The following is a 19,152-nucleotide window of genomic DNA, read 5'->3' as shown; positions in this document are numbered from 1 at the left end:
ACAAGGTGATCAAAAACAAAAGAAAAAAAAACAACAAACCGATCCTGCCTTTGATTTAAAGTTAAAGTAAAGGTTTTGGATGGCCAAGCACTGAACTGTGCAGGCAGCTAGTTTTTACTGCTGAGGTTTTCATGTAACTATTAACTTCTTTTTCTCTTTTCCTTGAATTGAGTTCAACAAATGTAGTCTAGTCAACATTGCTGTTAAATCAACCGTTATTTCAAAAACACATTTTTAAACTTCGACTTCAACAAACCTCTTCAGGTTTACTTCATAAAACGAGGTGAAAGACGGTTAAAAACAACCAAAGGATCATTTTATTCAACCTTATGCAGATACCATTTCTGTATTATGCTTTATGTTCCTTATCTTCTCCTTTGCTTTAAATCACAATTTGTGCCAAGAAGTTTGAAGATAAATGAATGGAAAAGTTTTTCCAAATCCTGCTGAGACATAAGTCCTTTAATTCTTGACATATTCTTCAGGTGATAGTAGGCTGACTTTGTAATTGTCTTAATGTGGCTGTTGAAATTCAGGTCTGAGTCCATGACTACACCAAGATTTCTGGCTTAGTTTATGGTTTTTAACATTATTGATTGAAGCTGAGTGCTGACTTTTAATCGTTCTTCTTTGGCTCCAAAAACAATTATTTCAGTTTTATCTTTGTTTAATTGAAGAAAATTCTGGCACATCCAATCGTTGATTTGTTCAATGCACGTATTCAGTGCTTGTATTGGACCATAGTCCCCTGGTGATATCATTATGTAAATTTGTGTGTCATCTGCATAATTATGGTAACATATTTTGTTGTTTTCCATAATCTGAGCCAGTGGGAGCATGTAGATGTTGAACAGAAGAGGCCCCAGCACGGAGCCTTGGGGAACTCCGCATGTCATTTTTGTCCACTCAGATATGTAATAACCTAGAGACACAAAGTAGTCCCTGTCCTTTAAGTGGGATTCAAACCAGTTCAATACTGTGCCAGAAAGTCCCACCCAGTTTTCCAGCCTGTCTAGTAATATGTTGTGGTCGACCATGTCAAATGCGGCACTGAGATCCAGTAATACTAATACTGTAATTCTGCCACTGTCGGTGTTTAAGTGTATGTCATTGAAGACCTTAACAAGAGCAGTCTCAGTGTTGTGGTGTGGTCGAAGTCCTGACTGGAAGACATCATCACCTGATTTTACTTTCACTAAAATGGGAGGTTTGATATGTGCTTATAGTCGCTCATCAATGAAGTGTCTAGATTGTTCTTTTTTAAAGAGTAGGTTGATGACAGCAGTTTTCAGGGCCTGTGGGAAGACACCTGAGAGAAGAGACGTGTTGACAGTCTGTAGAAGATCTGAGGCCATGCAATTAGAAACAATTCTGAAAAAGTCTGTAGACAGAATATCAAGGCAGCAGGATTTCAGATATTTTATAATGTCCTCCAGGTTTTAATGGTTGATTGGATAAAATTGTGTAATACTACTTGAATTAATTTCAAGTGAACACAGGAACAACACATATCCTTGTGGATCTAATTTTTATATAGTGATAAAAGTAATATAATGCAATGTAAAATAAAGTTTTTGATATGGTGCTACCTCTACCGCTAATCCCAAAGTAATATTATATTCAATCACAGAGAAGTTTCAGGTGTGTTGCAGTGTTTTCACACTCAGACTGATTGGAGAATCTTTTTATGGACTTGAGCTCAATTGATGTGAAAGTTTGTTTGTTCTGGTGATGTGAAAGCTGTTGCAAAATCCAGAGGTGGTACAAACATCCATCTAAACATCTGTTAATTTGGTCTTATATTTTAGATCAAATTAAATATCTTGGCAACAGTACATTAACTTTGGGCTCATTGTTCCTTTGTGTTGTGCTCCATCTAGTGGTCGTTCTGTGTCATAAACAGTCAGTGGCTCACACAGAAGCTTCTTGTTGTTACTGCAGTGCAACAGGAAGTGATGTAAAGGTGTTCAGACATGCAGAAGGCTGTTAGGTCTCTATGACGAACACCTTTTCACTCCATTGTACCCCAACTGAACATATAGTGATGTTAAGGTATTAGAGATGTGACATGAAGACCTGGAGGGAGGAGCAGCCTGGCGTTTTAGCTACTCTTGTCTGTCATGTGACCTTCATCATATTTATCTCACTTGTTTCTCCCAAACACAGTGTCTGACCCATGTTGGGCTGCCCAAGTGCATTATGGGAATGATTTAGACTTTGTGTTTATGTTGAAACATTTTCTGCTGAAGAGCTGAAGAACTGTTGGGTGACCAAATCAAAATGAGGCAAATACAGGATATTTATTTTGTTTTGGTCACATGTGACAACGTTTAAAGGTGTTTAATGAAACAATAAAAACGCAGGAAACATGTTTTAAGGTGATTAAAGCAGTGATGTATCCTGTTGTAGCCTTATTTTATCCAAAAGTGGACATTAAAAATATTAAAATATACAATCAATTTACCAACTGCAATTTTAGGAAACTTAAGTAGCAGCAAATCAGATGTCAGTAATATTATAATCCTGTTTAGTAAAGCATTTATAATAAAATGTCAAATATGCACACAAGTTAATACATCAGATTTCTATCTTAAAACACACTGGATGATAGAAAGATAAAAATCTAAAAGAAAACGACGAACCTGTAAATTCCTAGAGGGATGGGAACAACTAAGCCGTGGGGAAGGATGGGAATAATTTAAAAACAGTGAAATCTTTCACTCTCCTTCCCTGCCTTCTCCTGGAGTAGTGCTGCACACAAAAAGATCATGAAAGATTCTGGGGCTGTTAGGAAGTGTAGGTGTTTTTATGTTGCTTGATTGTGCATACATGTGCACAAGTACAATCTCACATATCACTACATGCTATGTTCTGCTGTGGAGGGTTGTGAGGTGGGCCTATGCGGTGCCTGTCCACCCTCACCGCCCCCGGTGCTGCTTCTGTGGCTGGTGGACCCATCTTGACCCAGTTAGGACCACAATGATGATGACTCCATTAAAATAATCTAATTATACATTTATTATTATTATAACAGTTATTACTATTATTGGTATTATTATTTATCTATTTCATTTTTCTTTTGATTGTTTGATTATTTGTTTTGGCCTGTTCACCCACCGTTACTCCCGCATGGAGTACAAAATCCTCACATTAACCTATTCATGGATCTGTGTCCCATTATCTAAGTGACATCATTTAGACTTATACACACTCTCCCGCCCACTTCGCACTAGTAGCCTACCCAATCTCCACCAACCCTCCTCCAACCTGAAAACTATGGACGACAGAGCCTTCTGCTGCAGTTTCCCCCGATTCTGGAACGTTCTGCCTGAAGAACTCAGGATCACACACAGTCTTTTAAGTTTTAAAAAACTTTTTAAAACACACCTTTTTAAACATGCTTTAAACAGCAGCTGTTAGAAGTCTTCTCATCTGCCACTGCCTGTTACTACAATGTTATGTGCTTTTATGCTGAATGTTTTTGTTTTTGTATCACTGTCTGTTGGTGCTTTGGGTCTAGAAAAGCACTGGATTATTATTATTATTATTATTATTATTATTATTATTATTATTATAACTTCTGTACATATTTTAATTTAATTCAACTACATTTGTGTGTGTGTGTGTGTGTGTGTGTGTGTGTGTGTGCATTATCATATATTACATTATTTGTGTGGATGTATATGGGTATGTGTACGTATTATATATGTGTATATGATATGATATTTGTTTTTGGTGGAATTAGATTGGTTCTTTTGGTCATGGCATGTCAGTCCAATGGTGTGTTTAGACTGGCAGCCAGGAGGTGGTTTTGGCCACATTATGTGTGACCTCCAGACCCAATATATATGTGTGTGTGTATGTATGTGTAGCCCGGGGAATTAGATGCCATACAGGACACAATTACTCAGAGGTTCTCGTAGCTTTAATTTTATTGTTGACCACGTTTGCAACAGGTCATTTTAACAGAGTGAGCAAGCTACTGAGTCCTTTTAGAGAGCAGCTCATGTGCTTTCACATCTTGTTGCAGATTTAACACAAAAAATGATTTAAATGAAAAACAACAACAATAACAAAAAATACGGCTGTGGGCTATGACTATTGACAGAAAACATAAAATAGAGCAAGATAAATACATAGTTAACAGCCATAAACCCACAAAAATAACCCCTGAATGTACAACGTATACTTGTAAAGCACACTTACATTTCACATTGGCCAAAGTAATAAAATAAAATAAGAAAGTCCTTTATCCGTTGTTCTGTTGTCAAGTGTTTCAGCACTTATTACAGCCTGTAAAATATTGAAATGTATTCTGTGGAGTCATGGTCTTGGCTGAACTCTACAATGAAGCTTTATGACACTGTGAAATATCCACACTTTGTTTTCTGTGGTTCCACTTCAAATTGAAAATTGTGGTTTCTTTGAAAATATGATTTCTGCTAGAACTGTAAACAAGCATATAATAAAATGCTTTTGTTAACTCTTAATAAACAAGAAAGTGTACAGTACACAGTATACGACTGTGGATAGGTACATTTGCTCTCTTCAAAGAGAATTAATCATTTCCTAATATAAAACAAGTGATTACTCAGTTTGATTGACAGGACAGATGATCAGAGGGACGGAGTTTGTACCACCATCATGATTACAGGGACTGAAGAATGTGTAGAGTTTCTTAGTGAAGGAGCAGCCAGTAAAGGAGTAGATAAGAGCTGCAGCATCTACGTCATAAAAGGAGACCAGACCCTCCTCATAATCCACAAACACCCCCACCTTCTGAGGCTGAGACTTCAGAGAGAGACGAACTGAAGGGTCAGCAAGAGCTTTGTACTCATTTCCATTTCTCAACCATATAGTCCAGTAACCATTCTGAGGACTCAGCGTGACTTTTCCCTTCCTGTTGATCGATTCTCTGGCCACTCCTAAAGTCCATTTAGTCTTCTCTTTAACCTGAACCTCAAAGTAAAATCTGCCTGAAGAGAAACTCTGCTTTCCTAACACACAGGGATTTATAGAAAATCTCTTTGGGTTGTTTGGGAGATTCTTCATCACATCACTACAGTTTACTTGTTTCCCATCATCAGACAGGATGAGCCAGGGATTTGCTGTATCAGGATCAAGAGTCACATCCACTGCATAATGCTGGACCCTCTTCAGCTCAGCTTTAACCAGCTTCTTCATCTCTTTAATGACCATCTCCTCCAGCTGAGTCACAGCTCTCACCACAGTCCCCTCATATGATGGACGGACGCTGACCTCTGTCCAGTCTTTGGTGGGTGGAGCAGCTTTCAGGGAGGGGAAGTTTTGGAGGAGGTGGAGGTGGTCTTTGGAGCATGAGAGCTTCTCCACCTCAGAGCTTCTCTTCTTCAGCTCAGAGATTTCCTGTTCCAGCTCTTTGATGAAGTCTTCAGCCTGTTTCTCTGTCGTTCTTTGCTTCTCTTCGATCGTCTCAATGAGCTCATTCAGGCTTCTCTCAACAGACTCCTTCAGAGCGGTGAAGACCTGAACACCTTCTGCTATTTCTTTCTCTGCATTTCCTTTGCTGAAGTTGACTGACCGTTCGATTTCTTGAATCTTCAGTCGTCTCTTCTGGATCATCTGCTGAATTTCAGCCTCTGTCTTCCCCAGCTCTGCCTTCTTTCCTTCATATTCTTCTTTCAGAGGAACAACATCATGTGTCTTGTGGTCTAAAACAGAGCAGAGCATGCAGATACATGTCTGATCGGTCTTACAGAACAGCTCCAGAGGTTTATCATGCTTCATACACATCCTGTCTTCCAGGTTCTCCACAGGGTCCATCAGCTGATGTCTTTTCAGACCTGACATTGTCAGATGAGGCTCCAGGTGAGTCTCACAGTAGGAGGTCTGACACACCAGACAGGACTTCAGGGCCTTCAGTTTGGTTCCAGTACAGACGTCACAGGGAACTTCTCCTCGTTTGGCAGCTTGTTGCTCTGAGCTGCTGCTGCTGGCTTTCTGTTGAGCTTCCTGTCTGAACTGAGAAACCATCTCAGAGAACAATGTGTTGACATGAAGCTCAGGTCTTGTGTTGAAAACCTTGTTACACATTGGACACAGGTACTGGTCATTAATACTCCAGTGTTCATTGATGCAGTTTTTGCAGAAGTTGTGTCCACATGGTGTGGTGACTGGATCAGTGAACACATCCAGACAGATGGAGCACAGAAACTGATCTTCAGATCGCAGACAGCTGACAGCAGACATATCTACATATGTAGTGTGAAAGCAGGAAAGAAACACGTCATATAATTTGTTTAAAACGAAAGATGATTATTGTTTTATCAAGTATAGCATATCATAGTAGGTAAAGTAATTACAATTATATATGCTGTGTTTCAATAAGCGTGGGGACACACTCACCAAGCCTTTAGCAACCGTGATCATTTAAGTCATGCTGGCAGCTCAAACAGTTATCCACAAGGCTGCATGGTGAGTTTAAAGTTGTTGTTTACTTTGATGACGTGTTTTATGTGAGCTGGTTTGCACAAACACACTAAGAGACTGTCATCTGCAGCTGTTTATGTGAGGGGTCAATGGATATCAGTAAGATATTTTATATTTGTTAACGAGGGCATTCCCTGCTGTTAAATCAGAGACCCCCCAATTTATTTTCTTTTTTAATTTAGTTGAGTTTAACAGGTTAATTTGCAGAATTTAATTAATCTAATGGGTTAAATTTAAACTGCAAAAAGGTTCATGTCTGCAGGCAATGTAGATAATCCTGAATGTCTTTCCAGGATACAGTGTTTGTGAGTTTATATTTCATTCAGTATTGTTTGTGGCTGCGCTGTCTGGTTCCCGCCATCAGGTTATGCTGTTGAGGCGGAAAAAGCGAGTTGTGAAGGAGAAGAAGAAAACTGTTGTTGTTGTTGTCATGGTAGCCAAGAGAAGAAGACATTTGTCTTTAGCAGCAGAGAGAGTGTGCTGCCAGATTGTAAGAGTGAGCATAGACTGCTTTGTTTTCGATGTTTGAAGCAAAATTAAGACATTGCTAGTTGCATGACAGTCCTGCATCTGCCTGAGTCCTTGGCTGCAACATTTATCTAACAGCTCATTGTGGCTGTTTCTGCTTGTACTATTCTTCCTTATAATCTTTAAAATGAACCACTGACAACATAACACAGAATATGTCCATATCTTGTTGTGTAGACCAACTCTTATAGAAGAATAGCACTGCTAACAAAGCTTTGCTAACTTGGTAATAATCACCTTTTATTACCTCCAGCTGCTTCACAATAAAAGCTGCTGCCTGTTGATGAAAAGCTTTTTAATGTGAAACAGCTACAGGAAATAGAATGCAGTGTTGCTGTAGGAAGTGATCAGTAAATAGTAATAAGACCAGGAAGATAGAAGTGAAACTAAACTCCAAACCACAGAGATTCAGTTACACTGAACCACAGAGGTTCAGTGTAACTGAATTTCTCACATTAAATATGATCAGTTGTACTCACCAGTGTTTGGCAGAGACTCTGCTGTGTTGTTGAGAAAGACTTGATGAACTCAGTTTAATTTTTACTTGGACAGAAGTGGAGAGACTCGACTGCAGCTCTGCTGTCGCTCTGACAAACTTATAGTTTCATTTCTGCAGAGTGACGTTGCAGCTCTCTTATCTTTCCAGTGTTGCTCCTCCTCTTACTGCAGCTCTGTTATTGAGATTGTTTCCTCATTCTGATTAACAAGATTATTGTGAAATATCATGGATCAAAGGTGGTACTGTACCTGACATGTGAGAGGACTAAGACATGAAAAGTTATTGCTTAGTTTAATTATGTGTGTTGAAAGTTTGAGGTTTTGCATAAGGTGGTCAAAATAAAAAGGAGAAAAAAACCAATAAACACATCCTGCCTTTGATTTAAAGTTAAAGTAAAGGTTTTGGATGGCCAAGCACTGAACTGTGCAGGCAGCTAGTTTTTACTGCTGAGGTTTTCATGTAATTATTAACTTCTTTTTCTCTTTTCCTTGAATCGAGTTCAACAAATGTAGTCTAGTCAACATTGCTGTTAAATCAACAGTTATTTCAAAAACACAGTTTTTAACCTCTACTTCCACAAACCTCTTCAGATTTACTTCATAAAACGAGGTGAAAGACGGTTAAAAACAACCAAAGGATCATTTTATTCAACCTTATGCAGATACCATTTCTGTATTATGCTTTATGTTCCTTATCTGCTCCTTTGCTTTAAATCACAATTTGTGCCAAGAAGTTTGTGCCTTCTCTCATTAGGCAAGACAAGTTTATTTGTACATCACATTTCAACAACAAGGCAATTCAAAGTTTTTTACATTGAACATAAAAGGCATCAAGACAGAATATAAAAGCAACACAAGGCAATATAAAAGGACATTTAAATACAATTAAAAAGTGTTAAATTAGAAATAAAAAATAAGCTTAAATAAAATAAGATAAAAGTTACAGTACAATGCAAGATATTAACCCTCAAATTTGGTTTATTAAAAGGCAGACAGAAAAGTCTTCGGCTGTGATTTAAAAGAGAGTTGCAGCAGACCTGCAGTTTTCTGGGACTTTGTTCCAGATATGTGGAGCATAAAAACTGAACGCTGCTTCTCCATGTTTAGTTTTGACTCTGGGAACAGAAAGCAGACCTGATCCAGACCACCTGAGAGGTCTGGATGGTTCATAACTTAGCAGCAGATCAGAAATATATTTTGGCCCTAAATCATTTAATGCTTTATAAAGTAACAGTAGTATTTTAAAATCAATTCTTTGACAGACAGGAAGCCAGTGTAAAGATCTGAGAACTGGAGTTATATGATCCACTTGCTTGGTCTTAGTGAGGACTCAAGCAGCAGCGTCTGAATCAGCTGCAGCTGTCTGATCGATTTTTTAGGGAGACCTGTGAAGACAGCGTTACAGTAATCGAGCCTACTGAAGATAAATGAATGGAAAAGTTTTTCCAAATCCTGCTGAGACATAAGTCCTTTAATTCTTGATATATTCTTCAGGTGATAGTAGGCTGACTTTGTAATTGTCTTAATGTGACTGTTGAAATTCAGGTCTGAAACCATGACTACGCCAAGATTTCTGGTTTAGTTTATGGTTTTTAACATTATTGATTGAAGCTGAGTGCTGACTTTTAATCGTTCTTCCTTGGCTCCAAAAACAATTATTTCAGTTTTATCTTTGTTTAATTGAAGAAAATTCTGGCACATCCAATCGTTGATTTGTTCAATGCACGTATTCAGTGCTTGTATTGGACCGTAGTCCCCTGGTGATATCATTCTGTAAATTTGTGTGTTGTCTGCATAATGATGGTAACATATTTTGTTGTTTTCCATAATGTGAGCCAGTGGGAGCATGTAGATGTTGAACAGAAGAGGCCCCAGAATGGAGCCTTGGGGAACTCCATGTCCTTTTTGTCCACTCAGGTATGTAATAACCTAGAGACACAAAGTAGTCCCTGTCCTTTAAGTGGGATTCAAACCAGTTCAATACTGTGCCAGAAAGTCCCACCCAGTTTTCCAGCCTGTCTAGTGATATGTTGTGGTCGACTGTGTCAAATGTGGCACTGAGATCCAGTAATACTAATACTGTAATTCTGCCACTGTCGGTGTTTAAGTGTATGTCATTGAGGACCTTAACAAGAGCAGTCTCAGTGTTGTGGTGTGGTCGAAGTCCTGACTGGAAGACATCATCACCTGATTTTACTTTCACTAAAATGGGAGGTTTGATATGTGCTTATAGTTGCTCATCAATGAAGTGTCTAGATTGTTCTTTTTTAAAGAGTGGATTGATGACAGCAGTTTTCAGCACCTGTGAGAAGACACCTGAGAGAAAAGACATGTTGACAGTCTGTAGAAGATCTGAGGCCATGCAATTAGAAACAATTCTGAAAAAGTCTGTAGACAGAATATCAAGGCAGCAGGATTTCAGATGTTTTATAATGTCCTCCAGGTTTTAATGGTTGATTAGATAAAATTGTGTAATACTACTTGAATTGATCTCAAGTGAACACAGGAACAACACATATCCTTGTGGATCTAATTTTTATATGGTGATAAAAGTAATATAATGCAATGTAAAATAAAGTTTTTGATATGGTGCTACCTCTACCGCTAATCCCAAAGTAATATTATATTCAATCACAGAGAAGTTTCAGGTGTGTTGCAGTGTTTTCACACTCAGACTGATTGGAGAATCTTGAGCTCAATTGATGTGAAAGTTTGTTTGTTCTGGTGATGTGAAAGCTGTTGCAAAATCCAGAGGTGGTACAAACATCCATCTAAACATCTGTTAATTTGGTCTTATATTTTAGACCAAATTAAACATCTTGGCAACAGTACAGTAACTTTGGGCTCATCGTTTTAGCTACTCTTGTCTGTCATGTGACCTTCATCATATTTATCTCAGTTTTTCTCCCAAACACAGTGTCTGTTATGGTAATTATTTATTTATGGAGTTTGTGTTTATGGAGAAACATTTTCTGCTGAAGAGCTGAAGAAGTGCAGGGTAACCAAATCAAAATAATGCAAATGCAGGATATTAAGTCTTTTTGTTGTAGTTGTTGTTGTTGTTGTTTTTTTGTGGGACGTCATGACAGTGTTAAATGAAACATAATATAAAATGTAGGAATGTGATACAAAGCACTGATGTATGTTTTAATTGAAATATTGGTAACTGTACAGTTAGCATAAAGTTTAAAAACCTTATTGAATGTTTGTTAATGCTGGATATTCTACTTCAGTAGAAAACAAGCCTCTCAACAGATTGTAAGTCAACTAGGTAAAAAACAACAAGCAGTGCAGAGAGAAAATATTGAAACATGATGATACAAAGCTGCACATGTAGACTAATAAGTGTTTGGTAAAGAAAGCAGAAAAACATTTGTGATTGTTAATGAACTGTAACAGAAACACAAACACAGCTTCTCTGTAAACCAGGTTTTATTTTTTGTGTTTGGTGTTCAACAAGTCACTGCTTACTCAGGCCATGTTTTTAAAGCTTTACATTAAAACTACAGACATAATTTAGTTTACAGATTTTTACAATCACATATTTACAGATTTCTTTAAATCATAATCAAGCTATTCAGTATTCAAACAACAAATTGGCCAAAGTGGACAGAAACTAAACAAACCTCAGATGAAATAAGAAAATCCTTTATCCGTCATTCTGTTGTCAAGTGTTTCAGCACTTATTACACCCTGTAAAATATTGACACATATTCTGTGGAGTCATGGTCTCGGCTGAACTCTACAATGAAGCTTTATGACACTGTGAAATATTCACACTTTGCTTTCTGTGGTTCTACTTCAAATTGAAAATTGTGGTTTCTTTGAAAATATGATTTCTGCTGGAACTATAAATAAAGCATATAATAAAATGCTTTTGTTAACTCTTAATAAACAAGAAAGTGTACAGTACACAGTATACGACTGCGGATATGTATATTTGCTCTCTTTAAAGAGAATTAATCATTTCATGAAATAAAACAGGTGATTACTCAGTTTGATTGACAGGACAGATGATCAGAGGGGCGGAGTTTTTACCACCATCATTAGGACAGGGACTGAAGTATGGGTAGAGTTTCTCAGTGAAGGAGCAGCCAGTAAAGTAGCAGATAAGTTGTGCAGTATATGCATCATAAAAGGAGACCAGACCCTCCTCATAATCCACAAACACCCCCACCTTCTGAGGCCGAGACTCCAGAGAGAGACGGACTAAAGAGTTATTACAAGCACTGTACTCATTTCTATTTCTCAAACATATAGTCCAGTAACCATCCTGAGGGCTCAGTGGGATGTTTTCTTTCCTGTTGATCGACTCTCTGGCCACTCCTAAAGTCCATTTAGTCTTCCATTTAACCTGAACCTCAAAGTAAATGCTGCCTGAAGAGAAACTCTGCTTTCCTAAAACACTAATACAATTGGAAAATCTTTCTGGATTTTCTGGGAGATCTTTCTTTACATCTCCGTGATTTACTTGTTTCTCATCATCAGACAGGATGAGGTGAGGATTTGCTGTATCAGGATCAAGAGTCACATTCACGGCATATCGTTGGATTCTCTTCAGCTCGACCTCAAACAGCTTCTTCATCTCATTTCTGAGCGTCTCCTCCAGCTGAGTCACAGCTCTCACCACAGTCCCCTCATATGATGGTGGACGGACACTGACCTCTGTCCAGTCTTTGGTGGGTGGAGCAGGTTTCAGGGACAGGAAGTTTTGGAGGAGGTGGAGGTGGTCTTCAGAGTGTGAGAGCTTCTCCACCTCAGAGCTTCTCTTCTTCAGCTCAGAGATTTCCTGTTCCAGCTCTTTGATGAAGTCTTCAGCCTGTTTCTCTGTCGTTCTTTGCTTCTCTTCAGTCATGTCAATGAACTCATTCAGGCTTCTCTCAACAGACTGCATCAGAGTTGTGAAGACCTGAACACCTTCTGCTATTTCTTTCTCTGCATTTCCTTTGCTGAAGTTGACTGACCGTTTGATCTCTTGAATCTTCAGTCGTCTCTTCTGGATCATCTGCTGAATTTCAGCCTCTGTCTTCCCCAGCTCTGCCTTCTTTCCTTCATATTCTTCTTTCAGAGGAACAAACTCATGTGTCTTGTGGTCTAAAACAGAGCAGAGCATGCAGACACATGTCTGGTCGGTCTTACAGAACAACTCCAGAGGTTTATCGTGCTTCATACACATCCTGTCTTCCAGGTTCTCCACAGGGTTGATCAGCTGATGTCTTTTCAGGCCTGAAACTGTCAGATGAGGCTCCAGGTGAGTCTCACAGTAGGAAGTCAGACACACCAGACAGGACTTCAGGGCCTTCAGTTTGGTTCCAGTACAGACGTCACAGGGAACTTCTCCTGGTTTGGCAGCTTGTTGCTCTGAGCTGCTGCTGCTGGCTTTCTGTTGAGCTTCCTGTCTGAACTGAGAAACCATCTCAGAGATGAAAGTGTTTTTGTGTAGCTCAGGTCGTGTGGTAAAAATCTCTTTACACATGGGACACTGCCATGGGACTTTTATATTCCAGTGTTCATTGATGCAGTTTTTGCAGAAGTTGTGTCCACATGGTGTGGTGACTGGATCAGTGAACACATCCAGACAGATGGAGCACAGAAACTGATCTTCAGATAGCAGACAGCTGGCAGCAGACATATCTACACACTGGGAACAAACATGGAAATGTGAAAAAAAAATCATGTTACTTGTTTGATAAAATAATTGAGGGGAAAAATGGATTAGGGATTAGTTGACTTCACATAGAAGATGACAAGCCACCAGCAGAAAACAACAAGCCACCTGCTTAAAGACGTTTACTCAACTGGAATATTTAAGAAATACAAAGAAGTCAGACTAAGTCACTGTTTTGAAATCTCTAATTTTGAGACGCTAGTTCTAAGTCAAGACAAGGAAGTCTCAATTGAAATCCTAATGACAAAAGTTTGAGTTTCAAGTCCTAGAAGGAACATTTAAATGTTATTATGCATTAAAAACAGCAGATGGCATCTGTTACTCAAAAGTTCCCTTTTGACCAGAGCAAGTTACAGCCACTTGTTAACTACAGTAATAGGAGTGACAAAGGGAGAGACATAGCGACTGTGCTGATATTGGAAAATGGGAACAGCCAGATGTATTATCATTCTAAAACATTGTTTGATTTCAATTTTATACAAAAAACTTTGAAAATCACATCTAATCAAGTGTTCACGAACAACAAACACTAGTGCAGCTGAACGACTTTTTCTACAGAAATGCCAATAAGGAAAAATATATTAAATCTGGTAACTTTTAAGTGACAAAACCATGTAGATAACAAGATTAACAGAATCATCCAGTTGTCAAGAAGTTCCTGCCTGAAAACAGCTGACTTTAGATGTTGAAAAAAGGGGAAGGATCAAGTTTTTCTCAGCTGCTTCATATAGGATAAACATTTTTAAAAAAAATATAAAGTACAAAGCTGAAAGGCTCACAATTTCTTTTTTAAATTATAGCTGATTAAATGGTGCGTCCCACACTTTTCAAATTGGGAAGGATACTTCCTTTCATCTTGAAAACCACCTTTTAAAATGTAATTACACTACAGTTTGGGTTTTTAATTCTTTACAGATATGTGTATGTAGAATGAAAGAATGCAAATTATCTGCGTATTACCTTTGATAGCTTTACCATTCATGACTTAACAAATAAACATGGAGAACTTTGTCATGTTTTAATGTGGTTCAAACCGAGTAAATATGATCAACTGTACTCACATGTGTTTGGCAGAGAGTCTGTTGGAAAAGGCCTGATGAACTCAGTTTTTCTTTAGAGAGAAACAGAGAGACTGATCTTGACTCTGACAAACTTTCAGTTTCATTTGAAGAATCTCAGTTGAGGCTTGCCTCCTTTTGCTGTGACGTTCCTCTCCAAACTCTCAAAAGGTGGACTTTCCAGCAGCAGATCAGATTTGATTGGTTAATCTTGCTTAGGGTTGTATCATGACTGGAACGATGGGCAGCCGCCTGAGAGCGTAATTTCAGGGAAAATGAAACCTTTTCTTTTTCTTTTAACTGTTACTCATTTCCTCACTTAAATTCTGTTGTTCATGTTTTATCGCCTCTCCGAGGTTTCAACATGATTTTAGTGACATATTTTTGGTCCAAGATGAATTTGTTCAAGACAACAAATGTGTGTAATGTAGCTCTGTTTTTCTATAGCCTAAATTCCACCATTGGTTTGTCATTATTTAACCGATTTTGAAATTCACAGCAATAGTTTATTGTATAAAGTTATATTGGGTCACTGGTTAGTGATCACACACTGGCAAAATAAAAAAGAGGATGTTAAATTGTGAATTCAGCAGAAAAGCTGTTACTTTTGAAACAGGAATCATGTCAAAGTTTTAAATAATCTGTTTTGGTTTGAGTGCAGTGATGTTTGACCTGTTAAAGTACATTTTTATGAGGATAATCATACATACAGTGACGTATGTACCAGACAGCACATGATTAATTTAATAAATTGTGTAACTGTAAAAATATCAATCCTGCATGTGACAGAGCAGATTTCAAACAAAGTCATGAAAACTGAATATGGTAGATTTTTTTTTTTATTATAGATATAAACAGAGAGGTCAAATAAAAAATGAATACACAATTGTCTTATCTCTGCCAGTTATAAAATTAAAAAATCAAACCAAAAGAAAAAACTTTCATCAGTATCAAAGGCAAACAAAAAATCAAATCCAAAACCTCCCTATTCCCTCCTGCCATTCACTCTGTTCATCTATGTCGTATTAATGGTCTTTAACAAATAATCAAAACCTTCACATGACTATGTTTATTTAAGATAAAAAATATATATGTTGAAATTAAATGAGTAACATCAGACTAAACTTATAATGAACACTTTGAGTTTTAATCCCAGTGAATATGATTTATCAGCATGTTTTTACATAGTAATATATGGTTCACGGATACAGTTTTTGCAATTACAAGATTATTATAAGGTTTTCATTGATCAGTGGAATCATTATTAAACTTGTCAGTTTTTAAGATGTACAGATGTTCACTGGATGCAGGACAAACCAACCGTTGTTCTTCATGTAACACTTAGGTGAGCTGATTGATTAATTAGATTGAGATGATGATATCATCTGAGCGATTGTGATAAATGTGTTTCCACCTGTATCAGGAGGTTGCTGCATTATTTTGTGATGTTTTTGAACTTGAGGTCCCCCCTACCTCAGAAAAAGGTCTTTTCTTTCCCATTCACAGGTGTTATGGTTAATAGTGCATGAACTTAATTCAAGTCATGAATGGTAACACTATCAAAGGTAATACACACATCTGTAAAGAATAAAAAACCCAAACTGTAGTGCAATTACATTTTAAAGACTGTTTTCAAGATGAAACAAAGCACGTGCAGTTGAATTTAACAATAACAAAATGAAGTAGTGCAAACATACAGTAAGTAGGAATTAATCTACAGTATATTCCCCCTTACAAAAGCTGATTGAGCCGAGCAGATCTTATTTTAACAAAAAAATAAAACAGTAATTATTTTCTTATCATTCGACTGCTAACTTTGAATTTAGTCAGTACAGTAGCAGATATTCATTTAGCAAACAATATAGACCCAGTGTCATGTCTCAAACAGGCTGAATATTTGTGGGAGACCTTTCTCGACTTTTTGACTTCTGACAAGTGTAACTTATATCCACAGCAGGTAAATGGCTGTATTCAAATGACTGAAATCATGCCAGTGTGGGGCCGTAGTTATGTATACTGGCTAACTGCTTTGGCTTACTAAAATATCTAAATGAAGTAAAGCCGTCATCGATGCCATAGACATGTGCCTTCCCTGTTATCACAATGTAAATATTACCTACATTTACTACCATGTCTTATCAATATAACATGAGCTACTGGTCAGGCAGAGGCAGCATTAACAGCATGCTAAATGTGCTAATAGCAGAAGGAGCACTTTTCATTATGTGCTACATGTACACATGAGAGAAACAGTATTCTAGTCTGGATTCACAAACTGTGTCATTGTGGATATTGAATTAACAATAGCTCAAAAGTTTGGGGCAAACTAACTGAAAGCAGAACTGTCACCAATTTTCAAAGATATCCTCGCCTTATGATATATTCTCACAATAAGCATACACATAACGAATGGATGGATGGCTGGAGATAAAAGAAATTCTCTTCATGAAGAATACAGACTACAGGAACAAGGGAGTTTCTGTAAATGCACTGCACTGTATTGTCTGTGAATCTCAGGAGGATCTGGGCAACAACTACTGGGAGTTCTAACACAAATCCTGCCATAAAGTTATTTCCTCTTTTGGCTTGAGAAGGGAAAATGTTTCAACACAGAAAGCTCATGACTCAATCTGAGTCCACAGCTATATTTGTTACTTTGTACAATACTGAATCTCTGGCTACTTAGTGATTGAGATGAGATAAAATCAGAGGGACAGAGTTTTTACCATCATCATTAAACCCGGGATTTAAGAATGGGTAGAGTTTTTCAGTGAAGGAGCAGCCAGTAAAGGAGTAGATAAGAGCTGCAGCATCTACGTCATAAAAGGAGACCAGACCCTCCTCATAATCCACAAACACCCCCACCTTCTGAGGCTCAGACTGCAGAGAGAGATGGACGTCAGGGTTGTCAAAAGCTTTGTACTCATTTCCATATCTCAACCATATAGTCCAGTAACCATCGTCAGGACTCAGTGTGATTAGTCCTTTCCTGTTGATGGACTCTCTGGCCACTCCTAAAGTCCATTCAGTCTTCCCTTCAACCTGAACCTCAAAGTAAAATCTGCCTGAAGAGAAACTCTGCTTTCCTAAAACACAAAGGCCAGTAGAAAATCTCTCTGGATTGTCTGGGAGATTCTTCTCCTCATCACCATGATTTACTTGTTTCCCTTCATCAGACAGGATGAGATCGGGATGTGCTGTATCAGGATCAAGAGTCACATCCACTGCATACTGCTGGACCCTCTTCAGCTCAGCCTCAAACAGCTTCTTCATCTCTTTACTGAGCGTCTCCTCCAGCTGAGTCACAGCTCTCACCACAGTCCCCTCATATGATGGATGGACGCTGACCTCTGTCCAGTCTTTGGTTGGTGGAGCAGCTTTCAGGGATGGGAAGTTTCGGAGGAGGTGGAGGTGATCTTCAGAGTGTGAGAGCTTCTCCACCTCAGAGCTTCTCTTCATCAGCTCAGAGATTTCCTGTTCCAGCTCTTTGATGAAGTCTTCAGCCTGTTTCTCTGTCGTTCTTTGCTTCTCTTCAATCGTCTCAATGAGCTCTGCCTGGCTTCTCTCAACAGAGTCTATAAGAAAATTGAAGACCCGAACACTGTCTGCTATCTCTCTGTCTGCATTTGCTTTACCTTGCTTGACTGAGTGTTTGATCTTCTGAATCATCATTTGACGCTCCTCAATCATTTGCTGAGTTTCAGCCTCTGTCTTCCCCAGCTCTGCCTTCTTTCCTTCATATTCTTCTTTCAGAGGAACAAACTCATGTGTCTTGTGGTCTAAAACAGAGCACAGCATGCAGACACATGTCTGGTCGGTCTTACAGAACAGCTCCAGAGGTTTATCGTGCTTCATACACATCCTGCCCTCCAGGTTCTCCACAGGGTCCATCAGCTGATGTCTTTTCAGACCTGACATTATCAGATGAGGCTCCAGGTGAGTCTCACAGTAGGAGGTCAGACACACCAGGCAGGACTTCAGGGCCTTCAGTTTGGTTCTGGTACAGATGTCACAGGGAACTTCTCCTGGTTTGGCAGCTTGTTGCTCTGAACTGCTGCTGCTGGCCTTCTGTTCAGCCAACAGTTTGGCCTTAGCAACCATCTCAGAGATGAAAGTGTTGACCCGCAGCTTGGGTCTTGTGTAGAAAAGCTTTGCACATGTGGGACACTGACACTGGTCATTAATATCCCAGTATTCAGTGATGCAGTTTTTGCAGAAGTTGTGTCCACATGATGTGGTGACTGGATCAGTGAACACATCCAGACAGATGGAGCACAGAAACTGATCTTTAGATAGCAGACAGCTGGCAGCAGACATATTTACACACTGAGAGAAAAGGGGAAAGAGTGAAAAAAACATAATTTTAATTGCAGAAAACTTGCTTATTTGTGACTGTGGTTTACATTACAGCCCGCAGAGACAGTGTTAATATTTTGTAAATGTGTGGCATAAATTATTACTCAACATAATAGAGTTTTTTAAGTTGTACATAACAGTATAAAAGAAACAACTTAATCAATGTACTGAACGACCTGAACAGGGAACAACTAGGGATGTGCAGAGATCCCAGTATTTGTATTTGTTTCTGTATTTGTTGAGGCAGCAAAATTATTTGTATCTGTATTTGTATTCGAATAAAAGTGAAAAGAGGCTTAAAAATCCTGTTTTTGTTTTTATAACGCTTTTAATTTTAGAAAATTAAAGTGTTACAATAAGTGTTCATGAATAAACTACCATACAAAGGAGGTCCCCACATCGGGTCTTGAACTGGAGTCTCCCAGATCATAGACGACTGCGCTGACTACTGAACTAAAACTTAACTCATCACCTCATTGCAGAAAGACCTCTACCTATTTATACACCCATAACACAGAGACAGCACACCATGTAACGTGTAGGGAGGAACTTCAAAGGCAAATATTGCTTTGCTAT

General features: G+C 38.4%; 4 protein-coding genes across 5 annotated transcripts in view; 1 reads left to right on the top strand and 3 right to left on the bottom strand.

Moving 5' to 3' along the window:
* Positions 1-19,152, top strand: part of LOC121908167 (zinc finger protein RFP-like) — a 147,342-nt gene that overhangs the window by 59,310 nt on the left and 68,880 nt on the right. The window lies entirely within an intron of this gene.
* On the bottom strand, positions 3,780-7,509 carry LOC121908190 (E3 ubiquitin-protein ligase TRIM21-like). Of its 2 annotated transcripts, none has more exons than XM_042428013.1 (2): positions 7,476-7,509; positions 3,780-6,230 (listed from the first exon to the last, which is right to left on the bottom strand). In XM_042428013.1, the coding sequence occupies exon 2, from the start codon at positions 6,226-6,228 to the stop codon at positions 4,588-4,590; it is 1,641 nt and encodes a 546-aa protein (XP_042283947.1). In that variant the 5' UTR covers positions 6,229-6,230; positions 7,476-7,509; the 3' UTR covers positions 3,780-4,587. The 2 variants fall into 2 exon arrangements, with proteins under 2 accessions (XP_042283947.1, XP_042283938.1); XM_042428004.1 differs by having other exon boundaries at positions 3,780-6,237; positions 7,476-7,506.
* On the bottom strand, positions 10,875-14,299 carry LOC121908156 (E3 ubiquitin-protein ligase TRIM21-like). The gene is made up of 2 exons (XM_042427934.1): positions 14,224-14,299; positions 10,875-13,135 (listed from the first exon to the last, which is right to left on the bottom strand). Exon 2 carries the CDS (start codon positions 13,124-13,126, stop codon positions 11,483-11,485), a length of 1,644 nt encoding a protein of 547 aa, XP_042283868.1. The 5' UTR covers positions 13,127-13,135; positions 14,224-14,299; the 3' UTR covers positions 10,875-11,482.
* Positions 16,827-18,537, bottom strand: LOC121908203 (E3 ubiquitin-protein ligase TRIM21-like). The gene has a single exon (XM_042428036.1). The coding sequence runs from the start codon at positions 18,535-18,537 to the stop codon at positions 16,903-16,905; it is 1,635 nt and encodes a 544-aa protein (XP_042283970.1). The 3' UTR covers positions 16,827-16,902.

Source organism: Thunnus maccoyii, chromosome 2 (assembly GCF_910596095.1).
Source record: "Thunnus maccoyii chromosome 2, fThuMac1.1, whole genome shotgun sequence".
NCBI classification, from domain to species: Eukaryota; Metazoa; Chordata; class Actinopteri; order Scombriformes; family Scombridae; genus Thunnus; species Thunnus maccoyii.
The sequence above is the reverse complement of the archived record's forward strand: the minus strand, read 5'-3'. Positions and strand labels throughout refer to the sequence as shown.